The sequence below is a fragment of the Microcaecilia unicolor genome, chromosome 4 (genome assembly GCF_901765095.1).
Source record: "Microcaecilia unicolor chromosome 4, aMicUni1.1, whole genome shotgun sequence".
NCBI classification, from domain to species: domain Eukaryota; kingdom Metazoa; phylum Chordata; class Amphibia; order Gymnophiona; family Siphonopidae; genus Microcaecilia; species Microcaecilia unicolor.
In genome coordinates this window covers 207,093,341-207,109,763 of record NC_044034.1, presented here as the reverse complement: position 1 = coordinate 207,109,763, position 16,423 = coordinate 207,093,341, and the positions used below count along the sequence as shown (strand labels likewise).

At 42.8% G+C, this 16,423-nt stretch overlaps 1 protein-coding gene across 1 annotated transcript in view; it reads left to right on the top strand.

The window, feature by feature from the left end:
* The window catches only part of SYT7 (synaptotagmin 7), an 824,787-nt gene that overhangs the window by 795,559 nt on the left and 12,805 nt on the right, over positions 1–16,423 (top strand). Inside the window, 2 exon segments of the mRNA XM_030201170.1 lie at positions 4,106–4,376; positions 13,657–13,826. Of these exon segments, the coding sequence (XP_030057030.1) occupies positions 4,106–4,376; positions 13,657–13,826 (441 nt within the window).

Sequence of the window (16,423 nt, the reverse complement as noted above, 5' to 3'; positions counted from 1 at the left end):
ATCAAGCCACGCTAGCAGTACCCATTCGGCAATACCAACAGAGCCCATGATCTTACAGCATGGCCATGTGAGGGGGAGTACTTACCACCACCCATTGAGGTAGTGGTAAGGGCTCTGGCAGTAACCAGATAGTGTGCAGGGCTGCCTGACTACCACCGGGTTAGTACCACACTAAAAAGTATAGGCTGATTTTCCCTAGCACACAAACTACCTATAGTTGGAACTACCGCTGGCGCCCGCTCCAGATTAGGTTCCATTATGAATTAGGTTCCATTATGGAAAAGGCTTGGGGTACCTTAGTGGAGTTGCCCAGTTGTAGAACTGCCCGGGTGGGATGAATTCTATAAATCACACCTAAAAAAATCAGTGCAAAAAACCCCACTTCAGAGGTATCCTATAAGCCATGCCTAAAGTTTAGGCATGGTTTATAGAATAGCACTTAAGTTCCAGGGGTTGTGGTTAAATTTAGGTGCATCCATTTGTACCAACGAAAACATGGTGCAAATGCCCCCGCCTAAATTTACACACGGAACCCCCTTGGTTGTTAAAACAAGTGGACTGTGAAAAAATTCCTGGAAGACCTTGGGAAATTGGAAGACTGAGCATCCAAATTGCAGATGAAATTTAATGAGGCAAATGCAAAGAGATGCACATTAGGAAGAATAATCCAAACCATAGTTACCTGATGCTAGGGTCAACTTTGAGGCTCAGCACCCAAGAAAAAGATCTAGATGTTGTTGTAGACAATACACTGATATCTTCCACCCAGTGTGTGGCAGTGGCCAAAAAAGCAAACCGGATGCTAGGAATTATTAGAAAAGGTATGGTAAATAAGATGAGAATACTATAATACCTGTGTATCACTCCATGGTGCGAACTCATCTTGAGTATTGTGTTCAGTTCTAGTCGCCATATCTAAAAAAATATATAGCGGAATTAGAAAAGGTTCAAAGAAGAACAACCAAGATGATAAAGGAGACGGAACTCCTCTCAAATGAGGAAAGGCTAAAGAGGTTAGGGCTGTTCAGCTTGTGGAGATGTGATTGAGGTCTACAAAACCCTGAGTGGTGTAGAATGAGTAGAAGTGAATCGATTTTTTTACTCATTCCAAAAGTACAAAGACTAGGGGCACTCAATGAAGTTACATTGAAATACTTTTAAAACAAATAGGAGGAACTCGTTGTTGGAGGATGTGGTAACAGCACTTAGCATATCTGGGTTTAAAAAAAGATTTGGACAAGTTCCTGTAGGAAAAGCCTATAGTCTCCATTTGAGACAAACATGGGATTGGCAGCATGGAATATTGCTACTAGTTGGGTTTCTGCCAAGTAGTTGTGACCTGGATTGGCCACATTTGTAAACAGGATACTGGGCTAGATGAACCATTGGTCCGACCTATTATGGCTATTCTTATGTTCTTATTCTATAATTGTGTGTGTAACTCAAAGCCATGCCCACAATCTGCCCCGAACCAGCCATGGCCCTCCCATTTTTATGCCCCCCTTTTCTGTTCATGTGTAAAATTTAGGGCCGGATCACAAACATAAATTTACGTGTATGCATCTTAATTGAATCCACTTAGCGCCAATAATTGCTTGTTAAAAAGCCAATTTTTGGCACTAATTGGCTTGCTAGTCAATTAAATTGCATGCCCAAATTGGGTGCATGCAATTATTGGTGACTTTTATAGAATTAGGGAGTATATGCACATATGTGTAAAAAGTAGTTCTGTCAGGCTTGCTGTTTTAAGTCTTCTGTATGCGTGCAGCCACTAATAAATTATTCAACATAAATATTCCTTGATCCTACAGCCACATTACTAATATAACAGCTGAGTCCTGAGTCCAAGTTATTTTAATTCCCAATGGATGGAGAACTATTTTTTTACCTTTCCCCAACATCATAGGGAGAGAAATGTGTTTCATTTATAAATAGACACCGAGTGAAAAGCCTTCCCTTCCATTGCACTTATTAATGTGCAAAACATTTCTCAAAACTGTACTGTATTGTGCTAATAAAATCAGGTCGATGGATATTCCACACTTCACAACTTCGTTGATGAGTTATTGACTAGTGGCTTGAATTATTGCTTATTTTTTGGTGATGGTATTGAAAGACACTCTTTTTTTATTCTCTCTCCCTTTCTCCCTGCTTATATTTAGTTCTCTTTCACTCATGGGTAGCCATCAGTTTCCATCATCTCGATCATTTTTATCATTCTTAGGTACCGTTGTTTCTCCCAAGTAATTCTGATGCTGAGTGGTGTAACTTACAGATTTCCTGTGTATGCCAATAAGAACATAATAACTGCCATACTGGATCAGACAAAAGCTCCATCAAGCCCGGTATCCTGTTTGTGGCAGTGGTCAGTCCAGGTCACAAGGCTCGGTGATACTTACACCCAGAAATAAGCAGTGGCTTTCCCCAAGTCAACCTTATTAATAATGATTTATGGAGTTTTCTTCCAGGAACTTATCCAATCCTTTTTTAAACCCAACTATTCTGTTTTCACCACACCCTCCAACAATAAATTCTGGCACTTAATTATGTACTGACTGAAAACTTGTTTTCTCTAAGAAAGGAAACAATAAGTGTTTATAAAATTACTCCCAGAGCTAGCCCAGTAGTGGCACAAATCTCACACAAACCTACTCCTGCTCCAACTGGACTACTGGAGCCTCCAAGTCAAGTGCAAATATTCTTTATGTACATGTGTATTTTTTTAATTAAAATTATTTAATTATTGTACATATAACACAGCAACAAAGTATGAGTTATGCATATTTAAAAAATCAATTCTTACAAGAAAAACAAAATCTAAATATTAGTCCACATTATGAGATAGATGTTCATAGTAGCCCCAACTGTCACACGAGTAGGCCCCACCCCCCATATGCTGATCCTCCTCCCACCCTATTTAGTGCCGATCCCCTCTAGAGAAAACTCCACCCCAGATAAAGTAGTTGTGCCCCCCCCCCCCCCCCCGGGACCTACCTGGGGTTTAAATTGGACCTGCAAGTGTTCCTGAGTTGCCGTGTTCCCCCTCTGCTGCTATCTGGGATGGCGCCAAGATCCAAAACAGCACCTCTGCCTTTTAGAACAGCTAGGAGGCAGCAGTGTCATCTTGCAAACTGACACCGTTCTGAGCAACATTGGAGGCAAACTGCTGCCACCTAAGAACATTGATAGGCCCAATCTAAACCCTGGTAGAGTGGGGGAGAGTAGGGCTCAGTGCAGCTGTGGCTATTTCATTCAGGGTGGGGTTTTCTCTAAGGGGATTGGCGCATGGGTGTGTCAAGATGTGGCTCAAGTATTCTTGGTGGGGGTGAGTGGGAGAGGTTTGGACCTGCCAGAGGGTGTCAGGAGGAGCTGTATTAGTTTGGGGTGGTGTACCTCTTGGGTTTATGGGTGTTTTGACTGGATTGGGTGTGATAAATGCCCTTTGCAGTACATGCAGGGCAGATGCTGGGCACATACCCTGAATGTAATGCACAAGCTTTGCACTTACCCTGCATTATCTTTTGCAGTAAAAATGGGGTAAGTGCAAACACTTACTATTCATTCCTAAGAGAGACGTCCAAGGTAGCAGGTCTAACACCCCACATCAGTCTCTTCGGATATAGATGTTCCATCCTCTTCTGAACTGAGGAATGAGTGTCTATGTTTTAAGCTCACAGATCAGTGTGAATGAGAGGGATAGTCAGCAGCCAGTGTCATTGATATTTCTGGCAACTTTTTCTAACCACCTCTGCACTTTCCGGATAGTTCCAAGGCCGTTTGTGGGCAAAGACTGAAGTTATACAGTTAGCAGTGATATTCAGATTGCTAACCAAATAGCTACCTTTATAAAGTTAGGGCAGCAAAAAGGATGTCCTAACTCCATGTAGTTAGTTATCCAGCTAGTGGTCTGAATATCACTAGATACACAACCGCTCAGTGCAGACTCTGGATATTCAGCAGCAGCGGAATATCTGAACTATTTTACCTGTGGTGGCCTGTGTCTACAAACATGAGGACCGCTGTGGGCTCAACATCAGGGGGAGTATATTTTAGCAAAAAAAAGTGAGAATTGCTATAAGCGGTCTCTTTTTATTTTATTCCTCAGCTTTCACCAGGGTCTGACGAAGATGAAGGACATGAAAGCTCTGGTAGGGAGAATCTTGGACGAATTCAGTTTAGTGTTGGCTATAACTTCCAAGAATCAACACTCACAGTCAAGATCTTAAAGGCACAGGAACTTCCAGCCAAGGATTTTAGTGGCACAAGTGATCCCTTTGTTAAGATCTACCTGCTACCAGATAAAAAGCACAAACTGGAAACCAAGGTGAAACGGAAGAATCTCAATCCCCACTGGAATGAGACCTTTCTCTTTGAGGGTAAGACACTCAATCTTTTCTCTCTTAATCTTTCTTCACCAGAGATGCCAAGGGTGACCCATCCCAGTGAGTTAAACTGAAGCCCAACAAGTGAGGCTTTTCTCACAGTGAATTAGGGGTATACATTTGGACCAATTTCTGTGTTGTATTGGTTTGCAAATGAAAGGAGTACCACAAATATTTAGCTGTCTTTGGTTGTGTTTAAATTGTAATTCTTCAATTCCACATGAAAATTGGATACAAAACACACAAAGAGAAGCTTGTCAAGTCAGTACACAAACTGTAGAAAATGTCAAATTAACATTTGTGATGGTAAGTCATGCATTATTTATAACTACGTGTTCTATTAATGACTTTTCACAAGAACATTTAAGAACAAAGGTAAAAGCTGTGGAAAAAAACACTATGGAATAAAATAGCTACTACTCATAAAAATGTAATTGTTAACATGGATAGACTGGCACTGGAAACCTTGTAAAAATGTGCTTCTCCTTTTGTCTTAGTGTTTTGCACACCCCTCCATACATCTGTAGCTGTGTGTATGCTCATCTGTCATCTGTGGCCCCACACTCTACTAATGCACCTCTGTCCTAATGCTTCATCCCCTATCTGAGAGCATGAGACCAGAGATGCATTAGCAGACCTCTCAGCTGCATGATCTATACAACTCTGCTAACGCATCTCTCTGCCTTCTCGCATCTCTCCCCCCTCCCCCTCCCCACACACACACTTCCTTCATTCTCTTATGCCCTCTCACTATAGTTAGCTCTGGCATGCACCTCTGTTAGTGCTCCCCTACCTCCTTGCATATCAGTCACTGTAACGTTGGCTGGAGACAGGCCTCTTGCTTAATGTGTAAGAGGAAACAGGAATCTTCCCTGGTGACCTCCCTAATCTGAGTACTCATTGTCTGGCTTACTGCACTGGAGCTTCTGAAATGAGTACATGGGTGGCTCCAGCACCACCACCCCTGAAGACATGACCAGAAAGTCGGAAGCAGCCTGAAGCCCTCAACTACCAGAAGAGTGAATTACACTATAGGGTGGCAACAGGAAAGCATCCCAAACAAGACCCAGATAGTGTCTCATGGAGAAAGGGGGACTGCAGGGCAGGACAGAAATCATCAGGAGATATGCAGCCAAGTTACAAGGGAACTGGAGATGGTATCGAGACAAATCCAACCTCCAGCACTAAGGAGGTAATTCTATAAATCAAAACCTAAGTACGCAACGGTCATTACACAACCCTTCCGCCTTATGATACCCCAATAAGACTGTTCCATGAGAACCTATCCCACCACAATATCATTTTGTATTTGTGCACATCGGAGTCTGCAAACGCCTCTCCGGTACTATGTAAGCCACATTGAGCCTGCAAATAGGTGGGAAAATGTGGGATACAAATGCAACAAACAAATAAATAAATAAATAAATAAAGAGGGCAACACTATTCCCTCTAAGCTGAGAGAGAGCCCTCCAACTGCACTGCTGCCAATAATGGGTAGTGCTTCAATATTTCATTTTCAATCACTGGGACAGACAGGTTGGAGTCCTATAGAGCTTGCCTTCCATCACTACTGAAAATGTGATAGTGAAACCCCCCACTGGCATGACTGTAGGTGGAGGATACTTGCTCATCTTAGAGGGAACTTTGGAGGGCACCAATATTTACGTGCCAAGAATGCATATACACACGTATATGTGCACAATCCATGTAAATGCCAATAATTTGATTAAACTCTATTTTATAACATGGCACCTAATCGCAATGGTGTGTATTTTGAAGTGGGCATACATGTGGGTAGAATACAGGCAGAGCATGGGCGGGATGCAGAATTGCACATGTAAAATATAGAATACTATAATATACATGTTTTTCTAGCAACCCAGGTGCAAACATTTATACCAGCTTCAGCTTTTATTTGCACTGCCACATGCTTCTCTGGAGCAGGAAAGCATGAGGTCACTCATGACTGCAGAACAGGCAGCATCAGAGAGGAAGTGCAGCAGTGCTGATTCCAGATCACACTAGTGCGCTATCAGATTGGTGTTCCCTGCTTTTCAGGCTCTCCTTAGTACATGGCTACATTGCTAGCAGCAGCGTCTCATTCCTTGGCCCATCTGGTCAGTTCATGGCAGCACTCCCATTCTGATTCTCTCCATGTGCTTCCTTACACTCCACTCAACCAGGGCCATTGAGAGACTGAGCCGGGCCCGAGGCAAGGCCACCCCCGGGGCCCCCGCCGACCCCCCAATCACTACCACTGTCACCTCCCTCTCCTGCAATCAGGCCGCCAGCGCCGCAGTCCCCAGTCTCCACCTGCTCATCCCCAGCCCCGTCGACAGTCCCCCTCCGTTTGCTACCGGGCCCCCTGCATTCAAATCGGCAGCACCACACCTCCGTGTGAAAGCGGCAGATCGCCTCCCTTTCGAGCCCTCCCTCACTGTGCCCTGCCCTTGACACAGTGAGGGAAGGCCCGAAGGGAGGCGATCTGCTGCTTTCACATGGAGGTGAGGCGCTGCCAATTTGAATGCAGGGGGCCCGGTGGCGGACGAAGGGGTGCTGTAGACGGAGCCAAGGGCAGGCAGGTAAGACCGGGGACTGCAGCGCCAACAGCCTGGGAGCAGGAGAAGGAAAGAGACCCCGGTGCCAGGCCCCCCTTGGAGGCCCGGGGAATTTTGTCCCCCCTGCCCCCCCTCTCGGCAGCCCTGCACTCACACTGAGCCAGTAGTAGATGATGTTTCTATAAATGCTGATTACAGCTGGCTAATGTAGACCTGGATATTCAGTGCAGGCCATATCTGAGCACCGACAATGAATAACCAGATCAGTGGCCAGTACCACAAAGTTATACAGGTTCAGCCATCAGTGCAGCATCACAGTTACACAGGTTTGAGCAGTTAGCTATACAGACACTAGCGCTGAATTTAACCAGTGCCCACATACCCCTGGTTTCTTTATAGGCTGTCCAAAGTTGGGCAGGCAATTTTGGGTGCAAATCAGAAATTCATGTACACATTAATTGGCTAAATAAGTGTTAAAAAATTATTATTGGCATTAACAAGTGCTAATTAGTAGTTATGCATAGATCTGTCCTACACCCCTTTTCTACAACCTGCGTGCCTATCTTATCTCATGCACAATTCCAGAGCTTGCATGGCCAGGGGATGGGCATGGGTGGATCAAGGGCATTCCCAGGATTTAGGCGCGCAGTTATAGAATATTTGCATTTCCGCACCTAACTGACAGTAGTCGGGCACAAACATTTCCACCAGCCTCTGGCTAACATAAGTTCTCACACCCCACGTTAGGTGCAAAATTGGTGTTAGGCTAGTATTCTATACAGACAATACCATGCAGAACTGGCTTTACAGAATTCATGCTTTGTACACATCATCCTGGTTTGTTTTTTTTAATTTAAAAGTTTCAAACACATATAATCGAGCAAATATAATACTTGTACAGAAAGTTGCCAATCTGAAGAAAATAAGTTATAACAAAAAATAAGAGACTGTAAAATATTTTCCCTATTGCGCCAGGTAAAAAAAAGAAATGATAACACAAATTTGCAAATAGTCAACTATAGAGCTACCTGGATCCAATACAACTGGAGGATACTTTAAATATCAAAAGGAAATCTAACTAAGGCCTAATGTTAACAGGTACCAGAGCACACATTCAATATGGATCTTCCACAACTGTAGCTAGTGGAGCAAACGGTGTTGTCTTTTTTTTTAAGTTCTTTATTGACGAGGAAAAGAAAAAAAAGATTCTCCAAATACATGTTATCAGGTATTGAATAATGCACAGTGATAAGACTTAATACAGGCATAAAACACACAAAGAAAAGCATCCTTCGCCAACAGTGTTGTCTTTATAGATGCCAAAAAAGCAGTAAGGTGTGATGGCTCCCAAAAAATATATTTACTAGATTCAGATTGCCTAATGCATTTACAAGAAATTTTCAGATAAAATGAGGCACCTCACTGGAGCACACCAGGCCTAAGCAATCAAGATTGTTGATGTACAGGTCATCCTGAGGCCTAACTTTGATGGCCTTCACTGAATCCCCCCCCCCCCCCCCCCCCCCCTATGACTCCCAGCACTAACTGACTAACTGGAGAGTACTGTGGTTGGAGACAATACTCAGCAACACTATCTGATTATGTGATACATCTCCTGCCTACTTAAAATAATGCTTAATATGAACCCTACCGTTTTGTCCTGGAAGAGTGGCAGCATGTGATTACTTGTGACTTGGTACTTCTGTTTCAGTCTCCAACATTGTCTACTCTCAAATCAACTGGAACATGACAAATTAATTCCTCTTCTCATGAAATTATGTTCACAAAATAAACTCCACCCCAGGTGGGACATAAACCCACATGCTTTGGCTCCAGAAATCAGTTCCTTAACCATTAGGTCACTGGGGCTTGGTGGTTTTGCATGCACTGCAGGCTTCTAATATAGGGAGGGCACTTTACCTGGAGAAACAGGCTTTCACAGTCAATATGCAGCTAAATTTGTATGCATACCCAGACTGAGGGAAGGCAATCTCAAGGGTGGGGCTGGGGAGTTGTATATGTCTTGGGCTAGCAGGCTGGTGGGGCCCTACCTGATAAGGTATTTAAATTTTAAGTTCACTTGGGAGGGGGAGGGGTGGGGTACAAGGAAACAGAAATAAAATGTCATACCCACCAATTTTACCTGGCAAAATTGATTTGGGGAGCATTAAGGTGGATTAAGGAAGCTACCTCCCCTAAACCATCCTATAGAGCGCTGCCCAATAAAAAGTATTTTCACAAAACCTAGACATCCCTGGAAGAAGCTGTAATTCCTGACATTTAAAATGATAAGCACAGACATGCATTTCTCATCTGAACAAGGAGTACATGTGTATTTTTTGGCCTCACCTTAGTCTCATCCTAACCCTGCCCAAACTATGCCTTCTTGCCATATGCACATATTTGTGACTTGCACCTATAAATCCTAAAATTGAGGTTTCTACATTTATTCAGTATGCACATGTAAATGCCAATATTTACAGGTGCAAATGCAAATAGGGCTTCTAAAATAAAGGCGTCCATGTGTAGCCATTCCTAGGGGTTTAGGCAAAGTAGGTGCGGAGTTGTCTTGTATGAACCTATTTTTTTCAATTCACAAGTTCAGATGTAGAATACAAACACACATTTTACACCTGGACCCTATTGGGACTAGACACTCAGAGACTGATTTTCAGACTGTGGGAGTTATACCAGATAATTTCTGTGGTCAGTACTGAGCCTGCATATTCAATGCCAAACCATTTCCAGTGCCCGGCATTGAATATCCAGTTTATTTTTGGCTGTTTTCAAGATAAGTCATTCAGACTTAGCCAGTTATTTTAATACTGGCCAAAGATATTCTACGTTTTCACGTGGCCAAATATGGCTGCTAAACTCCCTTTAAAAACTGGCAGAGAGCCGGTTATATCACACAATATAACTGACTAGCCACTAATCGGGGATATTAAGCAGGGTATAGCCAGTTATCCCCTGCTGAATATCAGTGGATAGCCGGTTAAGCTCTGTTTAACTGCTCAGCAGCATTTCTTGCCAGTTAAATAGCGCTGAATATCGGGGGAAATTAAATTACATGGAAATAATTTAAAAACAAATAGGAGGAAATATTTTTCTCTCTCAAAGAATAGTTAAGCTCTGTAACTCGCCAGAAGATGTGGTAACAGTGGTTAGCGTATCTGGTTTTAAAAAAGGTTTGGACAAGTTCCTGGAGAAAAGCACATACTCTGTTGTTGAGATGGACATGGGGAAAGCCACTGCTTGCCCTGGGATTGGTAGCATGGAATATTGCTACTCTTTGAGATGCTACATGGAATGTTGCTACTAATTGAGTTTCTGCCAGGTACTTGTGACCTGGATTGACCACTATTGGAAGCAGGATACTGGGCTAGATGGGCCATTGGTCTGATCCAGTATGGCTATTCATATGGTCTTAGACCTGGAGCCTATCCTGCTTATTTTCGAAGGAGAAGGGCGCCCATCTTCCGACACAAATCGGGAGATGGGCGTCCTTCTCCTAAGGTCGTCCAAATCGGCATAATCGAAAGCTGATTTTGGGCGTCCTCAACTGCTTTCCGTCGCGGGGATGACCGAAGTTCAAGGGTGTGTGTCATAAGCACATAAGCATCGCCATATTGGGAAAAGACCAAGGGTCCATCAAGCCCAGCATCCTGTCTCCGACAGCGGCCAATCTAGACTTCAAAAACCCGGCAACCCCCCCCCCCCCCCAAATATATATATATATATATATATATATATATATATATATTTAATAATGTTCAATGTACTTTTCCTTCAGGAATCTGTCCAAACCCCCTTAAACTCCATAAGGACAGCTGCTGTCACTATATTCTCCGGTAACGAGTTCCAGAGTCCAACTACACGCTGAGTAAAGAAAATCTTTCTCCTATTTGTTTTAAATCTACCATATTCTAGCTTCATCGTGTGTCCCCTGGTTCTATTATTTTTTGAAAGTGTAAAGAAATGCTTCACATATGTCCGCTCTACTCTGCTCATTATCTTGTAGACTTCTATCATATCACCCCTCAGCCGCCTTTTCTCCAAGCTTTAGAGCCCTAACCGACTTAGCCTTTCCTCATAGGGAAGTCGTTCCATCCCTTTTGTCATTTCGTCGCCCTTCTCTGCACCTTCTCCAATTCTTTTATATCTTTTTTGAGATGCGGCGACCAGAATTGGACACAATATTCGAGGTGCGGTCACGCCATGGAGCGATACAATGGCATTATAACATCCTCGTGTTTGTTTTCCATCCCTTTCCTAATAATACTCAACATTCTGTGCGCTTTCTTAGCCGCCGCAGCACACTGAGCAGAAGTTTTTAATGTCTTATCAACGATGACTCCCAGATCCCTTTCTAGGTCCATGACTCCTAACGCGGAACCTTGCATGACATAGCTGTAATTCAGGTTCCTCTTACCCACATGCATCACTTTGCACTTGTCAACATTGAACTTCATCTGCCACTTGGATGCCCAAGGCGGGACGGGGGCATGGTTAACAGATGGGCATCCTCGGCCGATAATGGAAAAAAGAAGTGCGTTCCTCATGAGCATTTGGACGACTTTACTTGGTCCATTTCTTTTCACAACCAAGCATCAAAAAGGTGCCTGAACTGACCAGATGACCACCGGAGGAAATCGGGGATGATCTCCCTTGATTTCCCCAGTGGTCACTAACCACCTCTCACCCCGAAAAAAAACAACTTCAAAAACTCTTGTCTTTTTTTTTTTAGAGTATGTCCTTCGCTATGCCTCCGTCCCTGCGACAGCAGTTGAGGATGTCCAAAATGTGGATGTTTCTGTGAGAAAGACATCCATGCCTTTACTTACTCTGATGCCCTCTTTATTTATTTTTTTGGATTTTGGATCACAAGTAGCAGCAGTGGGATTTAAACTGGCCACCTCTGGATTGAAAGACCAGTGCTCTAACCACTAGGCCACTCCATGCCCTTGAAATTTGGCCATCCCTATGGGGGTGGGCAGTATGCAGGTCCCTGGGGTGGGGGGGTGGGGAGGTATGTGTATGTCAGCGGAGGCATAACGAAGGTACCTGAACATATAGAATCTATTATGGATCCAATTTCTCCTTCTAAGGTAGCCAACTCTGGAATGCCCTCCCAAGACCTATCAGATCAATCAGTGACTATCTATCCTTCTGGAAATCACTAAAAACCCATCTGTTCAAGCAAGCCTATCCTAATGACCCAAACTAATTCTATGAATTCTACTACCCATCACATATCCAGGAGACAACGACAATGACCTTGACTATCTTTCCCACCAAAATTCCGTATGCTTATCCTGTAATCCATCCCCCTCCTGCCTCTTCTACCCTTGCTCATACATCTCCTACTCCTTCACCCCTGTCCTTCTCTACCTACGTATCACTTTTGTTATTCTGTTATATTTAACTTTTATTTTCTTTATCAATATCCTGTAATCCCTATTACTATGTAAGCCGCATTGAACCTGCTTTGAGTGGGAAAGCGCGGGGTACAAATGTAATAATAATAATAACGAAGGCGTGGACGTCCTTCTTTTAAACATTTTGGATGTCCTCAACTGCCCCCCACAGGGACGGCCAAAATTTCACGGGGGTGGCATGGAGGAGTGGCAGAGTGGCCTTGTGGTTAGAGCACTGGTCTTGCAATTTAGAGGTGGCTGGTTCAAATCCCACTGCTGCTACTTGTGATCCAAACTCCAAATAAATAAATAAAGAGGGTGTCAAAGGCATGGACATCCTTCTCACAGAAACACCCACATTTTGGACATCCTCAACTGCCGTCACTTCTCCTCCTTAGGAAGCAAATAGTGTACAAATGAACTAACAGTGAGCAGCTCATTTGCATGCAATTTCCTTCATGCATGCCCGTTCCTTTCCAGATCGGTAAGGGAAGGGCTTTTTCCATTCAGTTAGTGGGACCAGTGCACTATGAATGCTGGCTCCTCCCACAACCAAATGGCTTGGATTTGGTCGTTTCTGAGATGGGCGTCCTCGCTTTCCATTATCGCCGAAAACCGGGGACGACCATCTCTAAGGTTGACCTAAATTTCATGATTTGGGCATCCCCAACCGTATTAACAAAACGAAAGATGGACGTCCATCTTGTTTCGATAATACGGGTTGCCCCGCTCCTTTACAGGGCCATCCTTAGAGATGGGCGCCCCTGTTCGATTATTCCCCTGTATGTTGCCTTTATGAAATAAGTTTCAAATAGGAACCCATTATAAAATCGACCCTTTAATGCTTAATTGGTCAGCACCTAATAATTAGTTGTTGGATGCTGTTAATTCACCTTATTGAACTAGACACACAATGTAGTCATGTTTTATTACTTTTTCCTGGATCCTAGGGCCAACCCAACCAATCACCTTGGGCAGCAGCTTCTGGATGGAGCATCAAAAAGCAGCTGGAATCAAAGCAAAACAATAGGTCCTGATAACCATACAAACTCAAAGAAACGATGGGAGGCACCTTTCCAGCAGGGAGGGTGGACAGTTTCCAAATAACCCACTTACTAAGATTATTCTGGGAAGGATGGTGTTATGGTGATCATTATTGATGGGAGGGGGTTAAGGCCCTAAAGTTAATTGGTGGGGGTGCAAGATGAAGGTTTGCCAAAGGCGACTATACCCTTGCACTGGCCCTGCTGGATGCTGTCTCATTGTAAACTTCCCATATTTTTCTTTCACTGCTTCTAGGCTTTCCATATGAAAAAGTGGTACAGCGAGTCCTGTATCTTCAAGTCCTCGACTATGATAGATTCAGTCGCAATGACCCCATTGGAGAAGTTTCAATACCGCTCAATAAGGTGGACCTGACACAGATGCAAACATTTTGGAAAGAGCTGAAACCATGTAGTGATGGAAGTGTAAGTGGTGTTTGTTTGTTTGTTTGTTTTAATTAAGTGAATCCTATATTTGTCCTTTCAGGGTTTTAGTAGTCCAAACCATTTCCATATTCATTTCTGAAAAGCATTTATCCAGGGCAATTTCCAGCTAGGCCATCTGACTATCTCAAATACAGCAAAACATTTGCACAAGTTCCATACCACACATACTTGAAGCTAAAATGAGGGAAGAAAAGCATGTACATTCAATTTCACTCCTACCCCTCCCATCACTAGTACCTGCCCAAATAACAGGTGCAATCTATATGGAGGCTTTTCACTTCAACTTTCCTCTTGCTAATTTTCAAAAAACATTTTTGTAGGTCCTTCCCTCCGCCCTCCCCCAAGCAGAACTGTCCCAAGTGCCAGAATTTAAAATTCTGATCAATGAACTTTCCCTCCAAAATTCAAATTTGTGACCAACAGACTTTTCTGCATTGATTTCCTGCTGAAATTTCCTTCCTTCCTGCCACCTCAAACCCCAGCCAATCAGGTTTGAGAGCCCACTATATATAAAGACAAAAACTTCTGACCTCACAGCATCCCATTAAGAAAGCTACAGCATGATGGGCGAAACGTCTGTTTGACTTAAGCAGATGTGGCAAAATCTGGACAACTTGCAACAATCATAACACCAGCTGCAGAATCCTAGGAGAACAAAGAAACCAGTAGTATCATACTTAACACTTTATTGAATAACTGAGTAATATTATGCCCATTATTGCAATGCTTTCAATCATGTACCAAGAGTATTCTGTGAAAGAGAAATAAGGAAAGGGATAGAGTCAACTATATGTGCTATTTATGTATTGATTTATCTACCAATATGTATTGACCATCTTTCCAAAATATTTAGTATACTAAAATTATTACAAACTATAAACAATAACATTAATAACAAAATAACAAACAAATAACCTAACAATCAGCCAGTGATTGAACCCAAAAATAGTCAAGGAATATTAAACAGCATTGAGAGTAATATAAGCTCTAAGATGTGTCAGTGCTTTTAGTAGCTAATGCTAACCCATGCAAATTAACACATTAGTCTACATTACTATTAACATAGATATGAAGCAGCCTAATATTGAAAATTGCAATTGGCTAGTTTGTTTGTATTTGAATGCTATGCAACTCATGAATAAATAATCAGGGTTAGCACCAATCTTGTAAAGTAATACAATCTGCACTAACATGGTGGTCAATACAAAACTAATTACATCTCTGGGAGATATACTTAAGATTCTATATTAGCCCTACCCATTGATATACAGAAAATGGAACAGTAAGCCTTCATCCAACTTTGCTTGGCTCTGCCTCCTAAGCAGACCTCTATTAATAGAAAAATTTTCATGAGGCATCCCCTAAGAGAACCCCTGAATGAGGCAACTGTCTCCTCTAAGGAGCCTCTCCCCCATAGGTCTTTGCCTACTTGATTTCCCCATGAGTAAGCGCCCCCCCCTTCCCTGGCTAATCTTTCTGGGGCTCTTTTACAAAGGCACACTAGCATTTTTAGCACATGCTAATGATTAGCATGTGCTAAACACTAGAGACAACCATAGGAATATATGGGCATCTCTAGCATTTAGTGCACACTTATTTTTACCTTGCACTAAAAATGCTAGTGCGCCTTTGTAAAAGGGGCCCTCTATGAGGTGACCATCTCAAAGGAAACTCCTCCTTCCAGGACCAACCTTTTTTGATGTCTTCTTAAAAAAGGTTGAGGAAGGAGGGAGCTACTGTCCCTCCTGCCTTGCTGGTACTTTTTATAATTTATAATGCTTCTCCCACCTCCGTCTTCTTTGAAAAGGCATTAGAAAGAATAGAGCTTAGACAGATACTGACACGGGGGGGGGGGGGTTGTTTCTGTCAGAGAGGCCTGTCTCATGAGGGTTTTTTCAGAGGAGGGTTGCCTCCTGAGGAGCATTCTGTTGGGGTTGCTGCCTCATGGGGAGTTATTTTCAGGGGGTAATTCTTCACAGCGGGAGGAATTCCTAAAAAAAAAAAAAAAGTGATGCCTTACTGGGGATTTTAGCTAAGGACATGAGCTAGAGGAGGTTTATCGAGGGATCAGATTCCACTGGTCACTTTTCTTATGTGTTAGCAGGAGAGGAAATGAGGCCTTCCTTTGTAAGTTATGTTAGCCTCACTAGGTATAATGAAGTTTTGTGTTACCAGTAATAGAAAGTCATTAGCATCTATCACACTCTGCTTGTAAAGTCCCTGTTAGTAAAGCCTTTATTCCCTTTACCACATCAAGTGTTAAATGCACAGCTAATGCAAGTACTACAATTGGTGCATTAACCTTAATCGATGGCTGATTCAATTTAGTACAGACTAAGATTCTTCTTCTCACTCAGCCAGGAGTAGCTGCTTCTTTAGATGAGTGTTAGATCTTTTTTCCCCACTGGAAAATTAGTTACAGCACAATGAACTGTTTTAGTGAGAAGGCAGTTTTCATATTGTTCCCATTGGAACAAAGCATACTTTATATCTGTCGACATTGCACCAATTTTCAAAGAGCAAGTTAGTATGTGCATAATTGCATTTTGCAAATCGGCATGAATATAAAGTACCTA